A 20,423-nucleotide genomic window follows, 5' to 3' on the forward strand; every position below is an offset into this window, starting at 1 on the left:
CGTTCCTCTGAATCTGGTGGGCAAGGCTGGTTGAATACCCGGATGTGGAAACTGAAGCTATGGAGACCTGATCACGCAGAGCCCTCTGTACTATTTCGTACCATTTTACATAAGAAACTCGGGCATCCACAGATACCTGTTGCTGGAACCAATTCGCTGCAATTGATACCAAGGAATGACTGTGATTGGCATATTATACTATACATCTGGCTCTTGTGAGTTTGGGTGAGCTGAGAAAACGGTTTCAAATCTTTGGCATTACTGCTTTCATTCATTCATTTAGCTTAGAAGGGCTCGAGATTCCTGGTATTGAACAGAGAAATCTCCTATTTAGCTTTGTGACATACAATCTTTTAAATTATAATAATTTCAATTTGCTGTCTATGAAATTGCAGCTGGACACCAATTCAGCAGTGGCTAAGAACACTTCAGCTTTTGGTTTCTCCCTCTGTAGTCAGTGATTTGTAGACAATTGTTCAGATTTAACTTTAAGAGACACTGTGATCCTACTGAAATGTAATTACTTTATAATGTGAATAATTTTACCCAAGATGTTTTGACACTACTAATGAGTGGTTATGAAAACTTAAAAGGCCAAGGGAAGGTCCATAAGAGTATTTCTCTATGGCAAGATTTTTTTTCCCACTGCTGGCAATCACACCTCCCCCACTCTCAAGTCTGTATTTTTAAGAAAGACATAAAGGACTTCTGCGATGGTCCAATGGTTAAGAATTTGTTTTCCAACGCAGGGGACCCAAGTTGATCCTTCGTGGGGAAACTAAAATTCCACATGCTGAGGGGCAACTAAGCTGGTGGGCTACAACTACTGAGCCCACGCACCCTAGAGCCTGTGTTCCACAAGAGAAGCCCCCTGGACTGCAACAAAGACCCACTGCCTTCATGTTATGTCCAGTTCAGTGAGAGACTTATTACTGAATAATTATCTATTCACAACCATGATAGGTACCAGGAAAGAAAAAGTGAAGTTCTATAAAAGGAATGAATAGCACCATCTAGTCTAGTGAGGGAGGGTTTTGGGGAAAGGATCCTTCAGGGGTTTCCTGAAAATGTGACATTTTTCACTGGGACTTGAAAGATAAATAAGAGTTAGCTAGGTGAAAAGTGTGAGGGAAAGTTATTCCAAGTCTTAAGGCAAGGAAAACAAAAACTTGAATAGAAAATTAAGAGTCACAATTTATGTCATGACAAAGCTCTCAAGAGTATTTAACAGCATAATAATGTTAAATTAGAATATTTATCTAAGCAACATTATAATTTAACTTTAGGAAGCTAAGGGTATGAGGATGTATAGGATTCATATATGTGATAGGATAAAGAAGATTTAAACCTCATCTTAAACCTGGGAAGTCAACACACAATTCAAAGGAGAAAAAAAGGAAAACTCAAAAGTGACAATATAATGTTAATTTTAAAATACAGAAATACTGAAACAATCAGCGGAAAGAATTGAATGTCGTTGCCTCCAGGATGGGGTAAAAGTTTCTTGTAAACATTTGCTTATTTTCTATATACTTAGCATGAATTCAACCTCAGCTGCACTGAAATTTCCACTAGATTATGAGATCTTTGAAGCAGTGATTTTGGTATTTTTATGCTGTATTGTTCCCAAGTACCTAGAACAGTGTCTGACGTCATAGATGTGCAATAAATAGTTGCTGAATGGATAATGCATACTTTTCATTAAGTGCCTAAATCTCCTTTCTAAATAGGCACATTGAGTATGTTTTAATTAATTAATTATAATTTTGGCTGCTCTGGGTCTTCATTGTGGCAAGCGGGGGCTCCTCTCTCGTTGAGGTGGGTGGGCTTATTGTGGTGGCTTCTCTTGTGGTAGAGTGCAGGCTCTAGTGTGTGCAGGGTCAGTGATTGTGGGCTTAGCTGCCCCGTGGCATATGGAATCTTCCTGGAACAGGTATCAAACCTATGTCCCCTGCATTGGCAAGCGGATTCTTCACCACTTCCCCAGGGAAGTCACATCAGATATTTTACATACATTATTTTCCCAAAGTCCTTTGCCCTATTCTAATCTGGTTTGTTGCCCTCTACTTCTGGTGCAAAACTGTCTTCTTAGGGTCTCCCACCACCATTATCCTAAAGATTCTCTTCTTTAGGATTCATCTTTTCATTGAGACTTCAAAAAAATGTTTTCTCCTTTCACGGTTGTGGAAAGGTTGTCCTGGGAAGAACTGCATTTCCTAGCTATGCAGTGTAGGGGAGGTTTGTTGCCTGGCTAGGAACTACATTTCTCAGGCTTCTTTGATGCTAGGCAGGGATATATGACTAGGTTTACCAAAGCAGGCAACCCACTCCAGTATTCTTGCCTGGAGAATCCCATGGACAGCGGAGCTTGGTGGGCTACAGTCCACGGGTCGCAAAGAGTCGAACACGACTGAGTGACTTCACTTTCACTTACCAAAGCAGCACAAGAGAAAGTGTATCTAGAACTTCCACTTCAATTTCTTAAGAATTTGGCCTTGGATATGTTCTTTGTTCTTTCCTGATGGATGGGGTGGTGATGTCTAGAATGACCTTGTGCTAAAGCCAGCCTAGATTTTCATATGAACATTGCATTCTGAGATAGCTTTTTTTTTTTTTACAGCTGCTAGCATTACTCTAAATAAGACAAATAATTTTCAGAAGTGATGTGCTACCATAACAAAGAGAAAATGCATAATGTGGCTCTAGTTTAGTGCTTGGATAGTGGATGACAAGAGATGAAAGACAAAATGCCCCAGGGAATGCAGAAGATCATTGATTTGGGCTGTTGGCAACAGAGAGAACACACATTCAGGAGAGGTGTTTTTTGTTTTTTTTTTTTGCACTGGGTCTGTGTTGCTGTACACGAAGTTTCTCTAGTTGCAGGAAGTGGGGACTACTCTCTAGTCGCGGTGAGCAGGCTTCTCATTGTGGGGGTGACTTCTCTTGTTACAGAGCACAGGCTCTAGGGTACGTGAGCTCAATAGTTGTGGCGCTCAGGCTTACTTGCCCCAAGGCATCATGTGGAATCTTCTAGGACCAGGGATGAACCCACATCCCCTGCAATGGCAGGGAGATTTTTAACCTCTGGACCACCAGTGACCTCCCTCAGGAACATTTTAAAGAGTTAAACTTGGAGATTTTATAAAAGAGTCACTGAGGGTGGGGTTAGTCTTATTTCGGTAAGTGCAAGAGCCTCCTTTACAGTTAGCCCTGTCTTAGAAAACAAAAGGGAGGAGTAATTTTCTTTATTTTTTGACCATGATGTATGGCTTTCAGGATCTTAGTTTCCTGATCAGGGATTGAACCTAGGCCCCTGCAGTGAAAGCGCCAGATGCTAACCACTGGACCGCCAGGGAATTTCCAAGGAGGAATTTCTAACCATCCCTATCTTCTGGGGAGTGAGGGAAACAAATAGGAAAGTTGGCACTTAGCAATCCATTGCTCTACTGTCAGAGGATATGGGTCAGAGTTCTATTGTTAAATGCAGTCTGGTCATTGTGTATTCAGTCTCCCAGATATATTGTGCAAACCACCTATGTAATTTAAAAGTTAAATTTTAAAAAGTAAAAAGAAACAAGTAACACTTCTTAAAATAAATGAACTGACTTTCTGAATACATTTAAAAGGATAAATAGTCCTTTCAATCAGAGAAGGCAATGGCACCCCACTCCAGTACTCTTGCCTGGAAAATCCCATGGGCGGAGGAGCCTGGTAGGCTGCAGTCCATGGGGTTGCTAGGAGTTGGACATGACTGAGCAACTTCACTTTCAATTTTCACTTTCATGCATTGGATAAGGAAATGGCAACCCACTCCACTATTCTTGCCTGGAGAATCCCAGGGATGGGGGAGCCTGGTGGATTGCCATCTATGGGGTCACACACAGTCAGACATGACTGAAGTGACTTAGCAGCAGCAGCAGCAGCAGTCCTTTCAATGGAGAGGAAAAGAACAGACATTGCTCTGGCACAGAGTGGTAACACTAATTTTAATAATATATTTAACCCAATATGGTTTTCCTTGTGTCTCAGTTGGTAAAGAATCTGCCTGCAATGCAGGAGACATGGGTTCGATCCCTAGGTTGGGAAGATCCCCTGGAGAAGGGAAAGGCTACCCACTTCATTGTTCAAGCTGGTTTTAGAAAAGGCAGAGGAACCAGAGATCAAATTGCCAATATCTGCTGGATCATCGAAAAAGCAAGAGAGTTCCAGAAAAACATCTATTTCTGCTTTATTGACTATGCCAAAGCCTTTGACTGTGTGGATCACAATAAACTGTGGAAAATTCTGAAAGAGATGGGAATACCAGACCACCTGACCTGCCTCTTGAGAAACCTATATGCAGGTCAGGAAGCAACAGCTAGAACAAGATATGGAACAACAGACTGGTTCCAAATAGGAAAAGGAGTACGTCAAGGCTGTATATTGTCACCCTGCTTATTTAACTTATATGCAGAGTACATCATGAGAAACGCTGGGCTGGAAGAAGCACAAGATGGAATCAAGATTGCCGGGAGAAATATTAATAACCTCAGATAAGCAGATGACACCACCCTTATGGCAGAAAGTGAAGAGGAACTAAAAGGCCTCTTGATGAAAGTGAGAGAGTGAAAAAGTTGGCTTAAAGCTCAACATTCAGAAAACAAAGATCATGGCATCTGGTCCCATCACTTCATGGGAAATAGATGGGGCAACAGTGGAAACAGTGTCAGACTTTATTTTTTGGGGCTCCAAAATCACTGCAGATGGTGATTGCAGCCATGAAATTAAAAGACACTTACTCCTTGGAAGAAAAGTTATGACCAACCTAGATAGCATAGTAAAAAGCAGGGATATTACTTTGCCAACAAAGGTCCATCTAGGCAAGGCTATAGTTTTTCCAGTGGTCATGTATGGATGTGAAAGTTGGATTGTGAAGAAAGCTGAGTGCTGAAGAATTGATGCTTTTGAACTGTGGTGGTGGAGAAAACTCTTGAGAATCCCTTGGACTGCAAGGAGATCCAACCACTCCATCCTAAAGAAGACCAGTCCTGGGTGTTCACTGGAAGGACTGATGCTGAGGCTGAAACTCCAATACTTTGGCCACCTCATGCGAAGAGTTGACTCATTGGAAAAGACCCTGATGCTGGGAGGGATTGGGGGCAGGAGGAGAAGGGGACAATAGAGGATGAGATGTTTGGATGGCATCACCGACTCGATGGACATGAGTTTGGGTGAACTCCGGGAGTTGGTGATACACAGGGAGGCCTGCCGTGCTGCGATTCAGGGGTCGCAGAGTCGGACAGGACTGATTGACTGAACTGAACTGAACCCATTCCATTATTCTGGCCTGGAGAATTCCATGGATGTATAGTCCATGGAGTCACAGAGTCAGACACGACTGAGTGACTTTTACTTTCAGTTTAACCCAACATATAAAAATATTGTAATCTGTACAAATAATCCATGTGAAGACTATTATCTTTTTAAAATCTAATTCATCAAAATCCAGAGTGTATTATATACTGATAGTTCATTTCAATTCAAATAGCCACATTTCTAATGCTTAGTAACCACAGGTGGGCACAGCCACAAGATCAGGAGAGCTGTAAGCACAGGAGAAATTGGGGCCTTCCTGGATTGAAAGAAAACAATGTGGTATTCAAACTCAAGGAGAATTTATTCAAAGGTGTTCTCAAGGATCAGTCCTTTAAGACTTCTCAGGTAAACTAAAGAATCTAGCTTTGTAGCAAAGGTCAGATCAAGATTGTAGCTTGGTTTGAAATGACCTCAAGTTAACCACCATTGAAAGTCACTCAGTCGTGAGCGACTCTTTCTGACCCCCATGGACTATACAGTCTGTAGAATTCTCTAGGCCAAAATACTGGAGTGGGTAAGCCTATCCCTTCTCCAGCGGATCTTCCCGACACAGGAATTGAACCGGGGTCTGCTGCATTGCAGGTGGATTCTTTACCAACTGAGTTATCAGGGAAGCCATAGTAACCACTGTTACGCTCAGAGGAAAAAGAGCTCAGGTCAGACACGGAAGTTACTTTACTGGAAACAGCAAACCAGGGGCTGGCCTGAAAGAGTCTGTAACTGTTCAAGCCTGAAAGCAAGTTTCAGGCTTCAAACTCATACCAACAGGAAGTAAACTGCCAAAGCTGTACTGCCCCTAACAAGGATGTACTTAGTACTTCTCAATGCCACTTCACTTATGGCCTTGGATGACCACGGTCAAGGAGAAACCCCCCAGAGGGCAAAGCCAGGGCCAGTAATGACTGTGGATGGGGGTGGGGGACAGTCAGGACTAACCACAAATATTCTCCACTGTCAGGGCAGGGGTATTTTCAGTTTTTGTCTAGAAGGACTCAATCATTTCTATGAAACAGAGAGTACTGTGCTTTCCATTCTTCTTTGATTCCTAGTGGAAGTCTCCATTATCTTGCTCCACAACCATCAACTGAGTGTCTCATAGTCACAGCTCCTGAGGAACCACATCCAGAATCACTGGGAAAAGCTGAGCTGCCCAGAGATCCTGGACTTTTAAGCTGAAGGCAGCTGGTTGCCACCCTTGGGGCAGGAGTATGTTCCATTTGGAAAGTGAAAGTGAAGTCACTCAGTGTGTCCAACTCTTTGCGACCCCATGAACTGTAGCCTATCAGGCTCCTCCGTCCATGGGATTTTCTAGGCAAGAGTGCTGGAGTGGGTTGCCATTTCCTTCTCCAGGGGATCTTCCCAACCCAGGAATCAAACCTGGGTCTCCTGCATTGCAGGCAGATGCTTTACCATCTGAGCCAGAAGGCTTGGTAAATGGTGGTCAGAGGGAGAGACTGCCTTGGCAATTGTCATTTGCCCACCAAAACCTTCTTCCTCCATTGTTATAGAACTGTAGTCACCAGAATTGTGGCTACCCAAGTGTGGAGTGTTATTTCCCAGCTCTTCTTGTACCCAAAGGGAGTGCCTTTTGTCGAAGTTCACACTAGTGGAAAGTGACCAAAAGTGATGTGTGTTAACTTCTGTCTCACTTCTGTTAAGGGACATTTGGACTCTGTGGCAGTCCAGTGGTTAAAACTCCATGCTTTCACTGCAGCGGTAATGGGTTGTATCCTGGTTGGGGAACTGAGATCCCACACACCTCACAGTTTGGCCAGAAAAACAACATGGGACATTTGTCTCTGAACTGAGCTTAGCTCTTCTTCTTGCCTTGGGGGGCAGCCTCAGAAGCACTATGTTGAAGACAAAAGGTGGTCACCAATATGTATTCTTGTGTGAGTGAGAAAGGAACATTTGTTTGAACCATTGCATTTTTGGGTCTTTTTGTGTGGGAATGTGCTTGAATTCCCCTGTACACCTGTGTTGGATATCCTGTTACTTGCAGCCCATATAGGAAGACTTAGCCTTATTCCTTTATTTTTGGTAGAGCCTCTCCATCATACTCTTAGAAAGTCTGCTTGAGAGGTAAATATTTTGGGAGCTGAATTTCTTTGCATCTGACCTGTTTTTATCCTTCCGGAATCTGTATGGATCTTTGTCTCCTGTGCTCAGATGTGTTTTTTCAGCTATTGTGCTGAATACTGAACCACCCCCCCACCCCCTCCCCCCTTTATTTTTAAGATTAAAAATTTTTTTTTAATTTTTGGCTGTGCTGGGTCTTCCTTGCTTTGCACAGGCTTTCTGTAGTTGTGGTGAGTGGGGGCTACTTTCCATTGCAGCTCACGGACTTTAGGGGCGTGGCCTTCAGTAGTTGCAGCACGAGGGCTTAGAAGTTGCAGTGTGATGGCTTAGTTGCTTCTTGGCTTGTGGAAGCTTCCCAGACCAGAGATTGAACTCTGTCCCAGGTGGTGTTAGTGGTAAAGAATCTGCTTGCCAATGCAGGAGACGAAAGAGACACGAGTTCAATCTCTGGGTGATGATCCCCTGGAGAAGGAAATGGCAACCCACTCCAGTATTCTTGCCTGGAGAATCCCTTGGACAGAGGAGCCTGGCTGGCAACAGTCCATGGGGTTACAATGAGTTGGGGATTACTGAGTAACAGAGCACAGCAGTGCCACCAGGGAAGTCCAAAGATTTACTTTTTAACGGATCATTTTTAAAGTCTTTCCCGGATTTATTACAATATGGCTTCTGTTTTATGTTTTCATTTTTTGGCCATGAGGCATGTGGGATCTTGGCTTCCTGACCAGAGATCGAACTGGCACCCCCTGCATTGGAATGTGAAGTCTGAACCACTGGACTGCCAGGGAAGTCCCACTAAACCCTTTTAATTTGGAAACCTGTATCCTTCATTTCTGGATATAAATTTTTCTTCTTGATGATTCCCTCCCCTGCATGTTCTGTCTTTTTTAGCAGAGCTCTTAAAATGCAAATACTGGTTTTTCTTGCTTGGTACTCTAATTTTCTTAGGTTTCTCGCCTAGCTTCCATCTGTTTGTCTTTTTGTTTTCCTTTTTGAGAAAATTTCTCGTATTTATTTTCCTATACTTACTTTCTTGTTTGTTCCCTAAATATTTCTTTTCTTTCTCAAACAGTACCCTGATCCTGTTTCTTGGTTGCAGATCCCTCTGAAGATATTACTGATAGATTTTTTAAAAGTCCCTGCCTTCCTGTGTGGGTTATTTCTTCTAAATGACCATTTCCTGTTCCTTTTGTGGGTTATGTCTGGATCACTGTCTTCCAGGTTAATGGCTCTTCTCAATCATGTGGTAAATATACTTAAAGTGTGGGGACTGCCTTCCACCTGTGCTTCTTCTGATCACACCTGTCAGCCTGAATTAACACCCAGTATGTCACCTTGTATAGAAAGCAACACAAACCCTCCTCCAAAAGAATGGCCATTTCTGACATTGACAGGGCATGAGGCTCTTTGCCCACTACCCCCAATTTCCAAATCAGTCACATGTGAGCTGATGCCGGACTTCTTTCTTCAGTTTTAGAGCCATCTATCTAATTGCTGGGTATCTCCATTTTTATGTTCCACTTTGTCCGCCTGTTGCTCTGTGTTCCCTGAATCAGAAATTAGCACACTTTCCTCCAGTCTCCTGTGCCTCGTCCTCCCTATTTACCTGCCTCACCAGGTAGATGTGAGTGTGGAAGAGAGGGCTGCTGCTCCCTAGGGTGTGAACTGTCAGGACTCTGCTGGTCTGGCCATTCTTGTATCCCCCATGTCTGGCACAAGGGCAAGTTCACATAATAGAATTTGCTGAATGAATGCCTGAACAAAAAAATGTGGGGACTAAAAAGGTGTTTGGGAGCTCAGAGCAGGTAAATGGGTCTGGTGGTTAGTTTTTGTCTAGATGAGTTTATTTTTATATGAATCAGTTCAGTCGCTCAATCGTGTCTGACTCTTTGTGACCCCATGGACTGCAGCACGCCAGGCTTCCCTGTCCATTACCAACTCCCGGAGCTTGCTCAAATTCATGTCCATTGAGTCGGTGATGCCATCTAACCATCTGATTCTCTGTTGTGCCCTTTTCCTCCTGCCTTCATTCTTTCCCAGCATCAGGGTCTTTTCTAATGAGTCAGTTCTTCACCTCAGGTGGCCAAAGTATTGGAGCTTCGGCTTCAGCATCCATCCTTCCAATGAATATTCGGAACTGATTTACTTTAGGATTGACTGGTTTGATCTCCTTGTGGTCCAAGGGACTCTCAAGAGTTTTCTCCAATACCACAGTTCAAAAGCATTAATTTGTATAAAAATATTTATACGAATATTTCATGGAAATAGGAATGTAGCAAGAGGGTCTGGGTAGTAGAATTAAAAATTGTAAGCAGAGATTCGTAGGTGTTTCTCTGTTTACATCTGGGATCAGGCTTTCCCAACATTAGGCTCAGCAGCAGCCCGTTTCTGCTGCCGGTATGCAGACGCACCCCTGGGCACACTTGCCGTGCCCAGGACAGCAGGAGCAGCAGCTCTGATTGCAGGAGGTGCATTTGCAGGAGCAAATACTAAGAGTGGGGGCAGGTGCAGGAACCACCTGAGGCTCACGAGCACTTAGGGTTCATTTTGAGCTGAGCTGAGGCCAGATGTCTGAATCAGTGGCCAAGAAGAGACATTTGGGCTAGTGGCAGGGGAATTCTGGGCTAGCTGATTGTGAGCTAAATTATGGGGTGATCTGCCTGGGCTTCCCAGGCGGCTCAGTGGTAAAGAACCTGCCTGCCAATGCCGGAGATGCAGGTTTGATCCCTGTTTCTGGAAGATCCTCTGGAGGAGGAAATGGCAACCCACTCCAGTATTCTTGCCTGGAAAATGCCATGGACAGAAGAGCCTGGTGGGCTACAGTCCATGGCATTGCAAAGAGCCGGATACGACTGAACAAATGAGCAGATCACATGCTGTCTGGGCTGTCTTACTGGGGAGCCCTGACTTAATTATCTCTAGATGTTTTTTCACATGACCCCAAGAAGAGTCTGCTAATCTCCTGCCAAGAGGTTGAAGACCTGGCATCTAGTGTTTTGGGAGCTAAGTGGAAAATTGGGCTGGGATTGTGGAAGAGAGTGTTTTATTGCTCAGTATGTACATATTTGCTCAATCTTCCTCCTATTTTGGGCTTCCCTGGTGGCTCAGACAGTAAAGAATCTGCCTGCGATGCAGGAGACCCAGGTTTGATCCCCAGGTGGGGAAGATCCCTTGGAGAAGGGAATGGCAGCCAACTCCAATATTCTTGCCTGGGAAATCCATGGACAGAGAAGCTTGGCAGACTACAGTCTAGGGTTGTGGAAGTGTTTTATTACTTAGTATGTACATAGTTGCTTAATCTTCCTTCTGTTTTACCCTGTCCAGAAGGAAAACTCAGTCTTTTTCCTTTAAGGGGGATGGTCAGTAGTCTAGAGTGGAGGTCAGAGCCGGGGGAGGGGATCTGTTTAAAAAGTTTTCGCCAATCCTCCTAATTCCAGGACCTCTGTTTTCCACTGGACCGCCACTTCCAGAGGTACCCGAGGTTATCAGGTCCTAAACTTTTTGGTGATCTTATGGTGCAAATAATGTTGCTTTTGAGCTCTCCCCATTACTGGTTTGCTAAATCATCTACTACTTGCCCTGTGTTTATTTTGATAAAATCTTGTTGCTGTCAAATCTTCCCACATTCTCCTCATCCTTATGGATGTATGTCTAAAAAAACAAACAACAACAACAAATCAAACAAACCTGTTTATGCTTTCAACAGAGTTTTAGGAAGAAAATGAAGATCCAGCTGCTCAGTCTGACATCTTTGCCCAGAAATCACTCCTATTTCTGTTCACGCGACTGCAATTGCTCTCCTTTGAGTCACCATCATTGCTCAGCTGGCCACTGCAGCAGGCTGCCAACTGTTCTTTCTATGCTCAGGTTTGCTCTTTCCTTATCTATTTTATTACACTGAAGTCAGAGTGAACTTTCTGCAGAACAAATATTATTTCTCCACCCACCTTTAAACCTTTCAGTCCCTTTTGTTCTTAACTTGTAAGGACCGTGTATCAGTTGGCCTTGATCTACTTTTCATTCTTATCTCCAGGCTTTCTCCCACTTGTTCACTGGGCTCCAGCCATGCTGTAACTCAGGTTTCTTTTATTACATTCAAATATGGCATCTTAAGGCATCCCTACATACTGTAATTTTATCTGTTAATTGTCTCTCACCACATCCTCCAACCCCTCTCCTCCAGCTTTTCTGGTTAACTTCTACTCATTCACTTTCAGGTGTCAACTTAAATATGTTTTCTTCAGGAAAGATTTTCATGTAGCTCCAGAGAAGGTAAGCCCTTTGTTGATGGTCTGATTGTTCTAAATACTTGCTATCCCTTCCCTAGAAAGGTTACAACTCCCTCTCCTGATGGTGTCAATACTCCACATAAGACACTTTTGAAAATTTTACATTATCACTTTCAACACACTTTATTGTGTGTCTAGTTGTCTGTCTTTATGACAAGACTGTAAGCTGCAAGAAGGAAAGGTCCTGTGTCTCTCTTATGTACCATGGTATCTCCAGGGTTTAGTATACTGCCTTGAGCACTCACAGTAATGGCAAAGACCCCTTGACCAAACTCTACCATGGCTACTAACAGCTTAAGGCCATGTCCCCAGGATGAACCCTGTCCCCCTTAAAATGCCTGCATGAGAAAGCTCAACAATGCAGGGAGAATTGACAGTTCCAACCTAAACCAGGTGATAGGTATAGAGGCCCCTGAACCTCCTTTAAGTAGTTACTTTAGAAAGTCAGCTACTATAAATCTTCTTTCTGCCCCTTTGAGATATAAAGCTTTTGTCACCCAGAACTGTATTCTCAAGGACATGACAGCTCCTCCCAGCCTGGTGGGTGCCAGCATGCATGCTACGTCACTTAGTCGTGTCTGACTCTGCGACCCCATGGACTGTAGCCCATCAGGCTCCTCTGTCCATGGGATTCTTCAGGCAAGAATACTGGAGTGGGTTGCCATGCCAACCTCCTGGGGATCTTTCCCACCCGGGGACGAACCCACATCTCCTACATCTTCTGCATTGGCAGGTGGGTTCTTTACCATTAGTGCCACCTGGGAAGCCTGGTGGGTACCTTGCTTTAGCTTGTACCACTGCCCATCATAAAGATATGAAAAGTTAATTCCTCCTCCACATAAGTGCCAATTAACAAACCTGGGTGGCCTACTCACATGTACCAGCAACCCATGACACCCTTCAGTGCTTTCCTTAGCTTTTTGTTTTTTTTCTTTTGACAGTAAGCATACTAAATGGTTATTAGGTAATAAACGAGTACTATGTTAAAAAGCAGACATTACTTTCCCGACAAAGGTCCATCTAGTCAAAGCTATGGTTTTTCCAGTAGTCATGTATGGATGTGAGAGTTGGACCATAAAGAAAGCTGAGCGCCAAAGAATTGATGCTTTTGAACTGTGATGTTGGAGAAGACTCTTGAGAGTCCCTTGGATTGCAAGGAGATCCAACAAGTCAATCTAAAGGAAATCAGTGCTAAATATTCATTGGAAAGACTGATGCTGAAGCTTCGATATTTTGGCCACCTGTTTCGAAGAACTGACTCATTGGAAAAAAACCCTGATGCTGGCAAAGATTGAAGGTAGGGAGGAGAAGGGGAGGACAGAGGACGAGATGGTTGGATGGCATCACCAAGTCAATGGACATGAGTTTGAGCAAGCTCTGGGAGTTGGTAATGGACAGGGAAGCCTGGTGTGCTGCAGTCCATGGGGTTGCAGAGTTGGACATGACTGAGCGAGTGAACTGGTGTGAACAGCTGAGGGACATGATAGTTTCGTTATTTCAAAGCTTTCTTGGGGTTTCTCCTATAGCTTTCTCCTATCCTCCAAGAAGTTATGTTATTTTTCTCTTTCATAATCTAACTATATGAAAGATAATCATATCCAAATTATCCACAGTGTATTTTAGTATTAAACTAGTTAGATTATTGTGGACGGGTAAAGAGGTGGACACGACTTAGCCACTAAACCATCACCACCACTATAGAAAGCTGTTAAAAAGTCACACACCCAAACATCAATTCCCTCTTTTTGCTTTTTGGCTTAAAATCTTCAAAAGTTTTACCATTTCTTCCCCCCCGCCCCTTCTGGTGAAAACAAAAATCATCCAAAATTTATTCTCCAATAGACAGCAGCAGCAGATAAAAACTACAGGGGTTTCTCTGCAGATCATGCATTCACGAGACATTATTAGCTAACAATTGAGAAATCCTCTGGTGTATTTTCTGTAAGTTTTACCATTTCAGTTTCTGGACCAATGACAAGAATTCAGTTCAGTGCAGAAAGTGTGGATGGGTAAGATGCGGATATTTGGTAAGAGCCGGTGAGTTGGTCTATATCTTGGCCACAAATGGCCCACACACCTCTAGTCCTCCTTTGGTCTGCTGCTAGCAATCTGTTACCTACACGTGCGGGCTTTCGCACTTCCTCAAAATCTTACCTAGTTAAACGCTCCTGTGGGTACTTTATGGAAGCACAGAGCGCCCCCCGCAACCCGGGATTTGCAGTGTCGATTCGTACTTTTATTCACAAACAGCAGCACCCCATCTCCCACGCTCCAGGCCCAGCCTCTCCGGCCCCGTCCGGGCAGTGGTCGAGTTTGTCACGTGCTAGGACCCGGGCGCGAGGTCGGCGCCGCCATGTTACTTTCTGGTGGCTCCGTTGGCGAAGGCAAAGGGAAGCTGAGCGGCCGCCCGGAGTTCCGGCCCTTGTGCGCAAGTGCGGAAGTGTGTTGGCTCCGACTGCGCTCAGTTTCCGGCCGGTGTTTCCGCACCGGCCGCTCGTAGACGTGTAACGGACGGTGGGCCGCAGCCATGGCCGAGAGGAAACCTAACGGTGGCGGTGGCACCGCCTCGGCCTCCTCGTCGGGCACTAACTTACTTTTCTCCTCCTCGGCCACGGAGCTCAGCTTCAATGTGCCCTTTATCCCAGTCACCCAAGCCGCCGCTGCCTCGGCCTCCCTGCTCTTGCCCGGAGGTAGTAAGGAGATGGAGATCCGGTTGGGCAAGTGTGGGCGGGGGGCGTGAGGTGAAGGGTCGGACCAGAGGTTTTCCTTTGCCTGGATCCTGCCCTCTGCTACCTTGTCAGGGCAGTTAGTGGCCAGGTTGGAGTAGCTTCGGGACTTTGGGGTCTTGGGGGCGGGGTCCTGCACTGGCATTCCTCACGTTTTTGTTAAACATAGCCAGGTGCTTGCAGGGAAGGGAAAATAAATTAGTCCCTCTCCTCGGGTACAGTAGACTGTCTCTTAGGATAGGCTCGTAATACTTGCAAAGCAGAGGTATAGAACACAGTCCTCTTTCAAGGCCGTGCCTCATTTTCTGTTAGAAGCTCTTGCTTGTTCTTAGGTACCACTCTTGTGTTCATCTTAGCACTTTGTACGTATCTTTATTAGTGTCTGCGGAGCTTGCGTTTTCATGATTATGCGGCATAACCCAGAGCTGGTGTTTAGGAGCACCGACTGTATTCCAACCCTAGCCCTGGCAGTAACTTTCTGTGTGATCTCAGGCATGTTACTTCACCTCTCTGTGCTTCGTTTTCCATACATGTACAGCCTCCCGGGGCTGTCATGAGAATTGAATTGATTTTTGTGAAGCACTGAATATAGCGTCTGGCACATCATGTTGCATAAACGTTTGTAAAGTTAGCGTGTCTGCCTGTTTATTTGGACTGTGAGCTGTGTGAAGTTTGCAGCTATGACTTATTTACCTTTTTATTTCTAGGATCTTGTTTAGTGCCCAGCACATAGCTCCTCAGGAAATAGTGAATATTTTTCTCTTGAATAATTTATTCTTATTTGGAGGACCAAGGAAAGTTTCACGGAGAGGTGAAAAAGGGCGAACCGGAGCAGTACAGGATGGTTCTCCTTCTCTGGTGTCACGTTTCTTCTTGGTGCTTACCACCTGACATGACCACATCTTTGTTTATCTTGTCCCACTAGCGTGTAAGCTCCATGAGAGAGCAGAAGCTTATACCTAGAACACATCTTGGTATGCTCTAGGCAGATTGTTTTCTATAGAGATTTGAATGAATGAAAGGGTGGGAGTTAGGAATATGTTTGTCTTGTTTTGATAGTGTGGCTGAAAGGTTCCACATTGCCATTTTTGCTGGAGGACCAGCATGGCTGGAGCAGAATGCTTTTGGAGGTTGCAGGAATAAATATGGCTCTACATGGGATTCTCTTACCATCCTCTGCTTCACAAATGTTTGGTTCATGCCCGTGTTCCTTTATAATATTTTGTTTGTCACTGTCAGTAAATGGTTAACATCTTCATTGTCAAGAGCAGTGTAACTTAACGTGTCTTGAAAGCTGTTGTTTCTTGGAGACGGTTTATTTTTTAATAAGAAAATTAGTTTTAGAACTAAAATTCTTTAACAGATATTTTTCTACCTTTAACAAAGATTTGATCATTAGAAGTCCATTCAGTGAATTTCCAGAGACAAAAGGAGAACCGGTGGCATTGGAAGCAGCGATGAATCAGTGTCAGTGAAAGAGGCATACAGGAAGCAGTTTCATTCACTCAGCAAACCTGGACTGAGCAGCTTGTTTGCCAGGCCCTGTTCCAGGCGTCAGAGAGACAGAGAGGAGCAGATAGCATTGTCCCCAGTGACTGCACACTTTTACAGACACGCTGTTCCCAGCTGTGTAAGTAGTTGTGGTCCAGGTTTGTGATGGCTAGAAAGAGAGATTGATAGGCTGCTGTGAGAGCTGTGGCTGTCAGGCTGGCTGACCAGGGAGTGGACATCCCTTAGACCTTCAGAACTTTACAGAGGAGGTGGTTCTTGAGCTGAGTGTTGAAGGATACATAGAAATTAGCAAGTCTGGGGAGACAGATATTTGTAAAAGTCTGGAGGCGTGAGAGAAACCTGCAGATTTGGTGGGATTTTGAGGTAGGTGCTCATATTCTCTCTCCCCGCCAACTCTTTCCCTCTTGGCCAGTTCCCCCCCCCCCCCCCCCCCCCCCAGGTCCTTTTGACTAGAGTGAATGCAGGGGAGTGGCTCAAGTGGTTAGTGGGGGGAACCAGGTCATGAAGGGCCTCATACAGCACATTAAGGAGTTCATAGTACATCTTGTGTGGTGTGCGGGTGCCCTTAGCGGGTTCTAAAACAGGGCAGTGACATTAGAGATGCATTCAGAAAGACTAGAGTTTTCTGAGGTTGTACCAGAGTAAAGCGGACTGTAGCAGAAGTGTCTAGTCTGGACGCCACTGTGAGTCAGGCAGGAGCGAGTGGCACTCTTGCCCTGGTCAGCCACTTAGGGTGTGAAGAGCAGGAAACAGAAGTAAGAGATTTTTACACCGTCAAATTGTTGGGACTTAGTGACTCACTGAGGGCCAGACTGTCCAGTGTACAAGCTCTTTATCTGTTCAATTTCAGCTCCAAGCTACAGCTCCACCTGGCATATAATAGATACTGTGTACTTACTTCTTTAATTGAAGATCTAAATGATTAAATGGAAGAGAGGGAGGAGTCTCAGGAGGTTTCTGGTTTTCATGTCTGGATGGATGTTGGTAGACATCTGTTGAGGTAGTGAGATTGTAAAAGGAGCCCGTGAAGGGGGACAGTTAAGATGATGGTCGAGGTTTACTCAGCTTCATCTGTATGCGTCTGAACCTGCCAAGAGTACTGAGGAAGCAGCTGGGAAATGGGTTCTGGGACACATACGATCGGTCTCAGTTTGGGACAGTTGGGAGTGTCACAAGTATACAGGTGCTTATTAAAGATACAGGTCTTGATGCCAAAGGTGTCCACACGTAATTAGAAAGTGCCCCTGAGGTGAGACTGGCAGCTTGTTGAGATCAGTATTTTGTTTGTAAATGATGCTAATCAGAGAAAAGTTTCTTGTATCAGATTGATCCCAGGTTGCTTTAGAGGATGAAGGACACCACAGAGGTTTTCCCCCTGCTTTCAGGTGTTGAGAGATGAACTGAAGTCTGAGTCCAGGTGAAGTTCATGGGAATGGAGAGAGAGGATAGAAACTGGAAATGTATCAGAGAAGTAGAATGATAAAAGCAGAAATGGGTCCTTGCTCAGGAAGTGATATTTTAATTACGAAGAAACAGTTCAGAGGGGTATTTTGAATAGTGGAGTATCTCAGTTAAATTGATGTGTGGAATATATCTGGGAGCAGCCTAACAGCTGAAGGCCGCATTCAGCAGCAAAGGTCAAGAAGGAGCTCAGAGCTTGAAAGGTCACACTTTGGCAGGTTTCAAGGACAGGGACCACAGCCTGCCTGTGTGCTGGGAAGGGGTCCACCGTTCCGATCTGCTCTGTGCCTCCAGTGGTGGGAGATTAGAGAGATTTGAAGATAAAGGGTTGAGATGGGAGAAAGAAAAGATTAGGAAGAGAAAGGTGATGTTCCAAGCTAAGGACTCATAAGAGTTTCTAAGGAAAACTAGACGACTTTTTAGGCCGTGTAGAAGGAAAATATTATTTTACAACTTGGTAGCGAAAGAGAGAATAAAATAATATAATTTGGTGCCAAAATACCAACAGTGAAGATCAGGTTTGGCAAAGGGAAGTGAGGAGACCTACCCTTTGTTAGAAATGACTTTTTTTTTTTAGTGATTGTCATTCTCTAATGATGATTACCTGGTTGTGATATTGTGTGGTTTTAGGGATGGTAGTGAATGGTTGACCTACTTTGCCTCGGGAATGCCAGCACCTCGTGTTCACTTGTATAATGAGTGCTTTGTAGGTTAGAGCCCTGACACACCTTTTCTTGTCAACAGAGTTAATATCTGTACTTTAGCTTCTTGTTGTTACTGTATAAATAAAGTTCTGTGTATTTGGGTAGTGGAATAATGTTTGAATTGTTTCTTACTGGGAAAAAAAATCATTCAAAATAACATCTAAAACTAGTAGGTACAAATTTTGTTTCCTTTGTTTGAAAAATTCTCCCGTATACAAATATGGGCTTCCCTGGTGGCTCAGATGGTAAAGAATCTGCAGAAAGGCAGGAAACCAGGGTTATATGCAAATATGTCTACATAATTTATACATGTCTACCAAATAAATAGTACATAACTATTTCTATTTATTTTGAGAGTATGGAAAGGTATGTATCAACATATTAAAGGCATTAACAGTGCTTGTCTCTGGGAGGTGAGCTTACGAGTGAGTGCAAGGGTTCCCTCCTTTTGTTGTTTCTTACTGTTATTTTCTAGTTTTTCATTTCAACGAAAAAAGGGAAGTTTTTCATTATTGTCTTTAAGGCAGAAATGTAAGTTTGAACAACAAAATCAGAGGTATAATTGCTAGACCTGCCATATAGCATCTTGTCCACAGAGTGACAGCATCCCTTTAAACCACATGCCCTCCTGTTCCCTTGCAGAGGATTCCACCGATGTGGGTGAGGAGGACAGCTTCCTTGGGCAGACTTCTGCTCACACATCTACCCCAGAGACATTTAGTTACTTCTCTCAGGTATCAAGCAGTAGTGATCCTTTTGGGAATATTGGACAGTCCCCGTTAACAACTGCAGCAGCATCAGCTGGACAATCAGCCTACTCCAAGCCCCCAACGGCTCTGCCTTTTACAACTGGATCCCAAGATGTGTCGAATGCATTTTCATCATCCATTTCGAAGGCGCAATATGGTGCTTCACCTGCTTCACAAATGGGAATAAATCCTTACCTGCCTTCTCAGCCTAGTAATCTCCCTCCTTCGAATTTTGGGAGTCCACCACAAGGAACGCCCCAACAAGGATACAATCCTTATCGCCACACGGCCGTAAGCAGCAGGGCTAATCCTTACATCGCACCACCGCAGCTGCAGCAGTGCCAGACGCCAGCTCATCCCTCCCATCCTCCGCCCTCCGCACCCCTCGTTCAGATGTACCAGGTGCCTCCAGGATCTTTGCCGCCGGTATGAAGACATGCTTTGTATCTTTATATCATTCACTGTAATTCTAATCCCTCTCATTTTTACCTGAGATTTGATGACAAATTATTTTCAGACGGTTTTTTTTTTTTGTAAGCTATATGTTTTGAAGTAAACAATCTTTTAAAAGCTCATTAAATGGTTCATGTCTTAGGTTATATTTTTCTATTTATGGAGGTAATAATTTATTTTAATGCATTAACTGTATGCCAGTATTACCAGATTTAATGTAAGATACCAATAACAAATGTCATCTGGAGATATGTGAGAGTTGAAGGAACTATTATCAGCTTCTCTTTTTTAAATTCTACTGTCCGATCAAAACGCTCAATTGCTGGGACTAAAACTGATTACTCCAATAATTTATTTAGATTTATAAAGTTTGAATCTAGACAGACTATCTCAGACAGATGATGGAATAACTCTTGCCTTGGGTAAATTTTATGAAATTCCTTTATGCTTCCCCTGCTCCACCCCCCCCCCCCCCCAATTATTCAGCTGACTTCCAAAGGGAAGTGAACTGAATCAGAAAAAGGGAAATGATTGAAAGGAAGAGTTAAGAACCCAGTGTGGCAGGGATGGTGGTACTGTAGTCAGTGGTGATAGAGAATGGGCTCCATTTTACCATCTAATCTAAATCATACCAGTATACAGACTCTTGGTAACTGTGGATTTCAGCAGATTGGTAGCATGTAATGTAAGTATACTTGTTTGCTGATGAAATTTTGAAGAATTCTGATTAAAAATGTTTAAATAATTTTAAGTAAACCATTGCAAAAATAAAAAATAGGGCAAAGAACACCCCAGTACTCTAACCCAGGTTCCCTGTCATGAGCATTTGTTCTCACCTTCGTGAACATGCACACTGACTTGTGTGGGAGAGTCTTCTCCCCCGTTCCTTTCTCTCGCTGTATATTGGCAGTTTTTTGGGGAAACATTTGCAGATCAGTTGCATACATTATAGGGCTTCCCGGGTGGCTCAGCTGGGAAGAATCCACCTGCAATGCAGGAGACCTGGGTTTGATTCCTGGGTTGGGAAGATCCCCTGGAGAAGGGAAAAGCTACCCACTCCAGTATACTGGCCTGGAGAATTCCATGGACTGTGTA

General features: G+C 44.0%; 1 protein-coding gene across 2 annotated transcripts in view; it reads left to right on the forward strand.

The window, feature by feature from the left end:
* The first annotated feature begins 14,231 nt into the window (after positions 1 to 14,231).
* The window catches only part of SEC23IP (SEC23 interacting protein), a 39,069-nt gene continuing 32,877 nt past the window's right edge, over positions 14,232 to 20,423 (forward strand). For both annotated transcript variants that reach the window (XM_052660707.1, XM_052660708.1), the window contains exons 1-2: positions 14,232 to 14,413; positions 18,769 to 19,301. In XM_052660707.1, the coding sequence (XP_052516667.1) occupies positions 14,251 to 14,413; positions 18,769 to 19,301 (696 nt within the window). In that variant the 5' untranslated portion in view covers positions 14,232 to 14,250. The remainder of the gene's footprint in view (positions 14,414 to 18,768; positions 19,302 to 20,423) is intronic.

The sequence above is a fragment of the Budorcas taxicolor genome, chromosome 23 (assembly GCF_023091745.1).
Source record: "Budorcas taxicolor isolate Tak-1 chromosome 23, Takin1.1, whole genome shotgun sequence".
Classification (NCBI taxonomy): Eukaryota; Metazoa; Chordata; class Mammalia; order Artiodactyla; family Bovidae; genus Budorcas; species Budorcas taxicolor.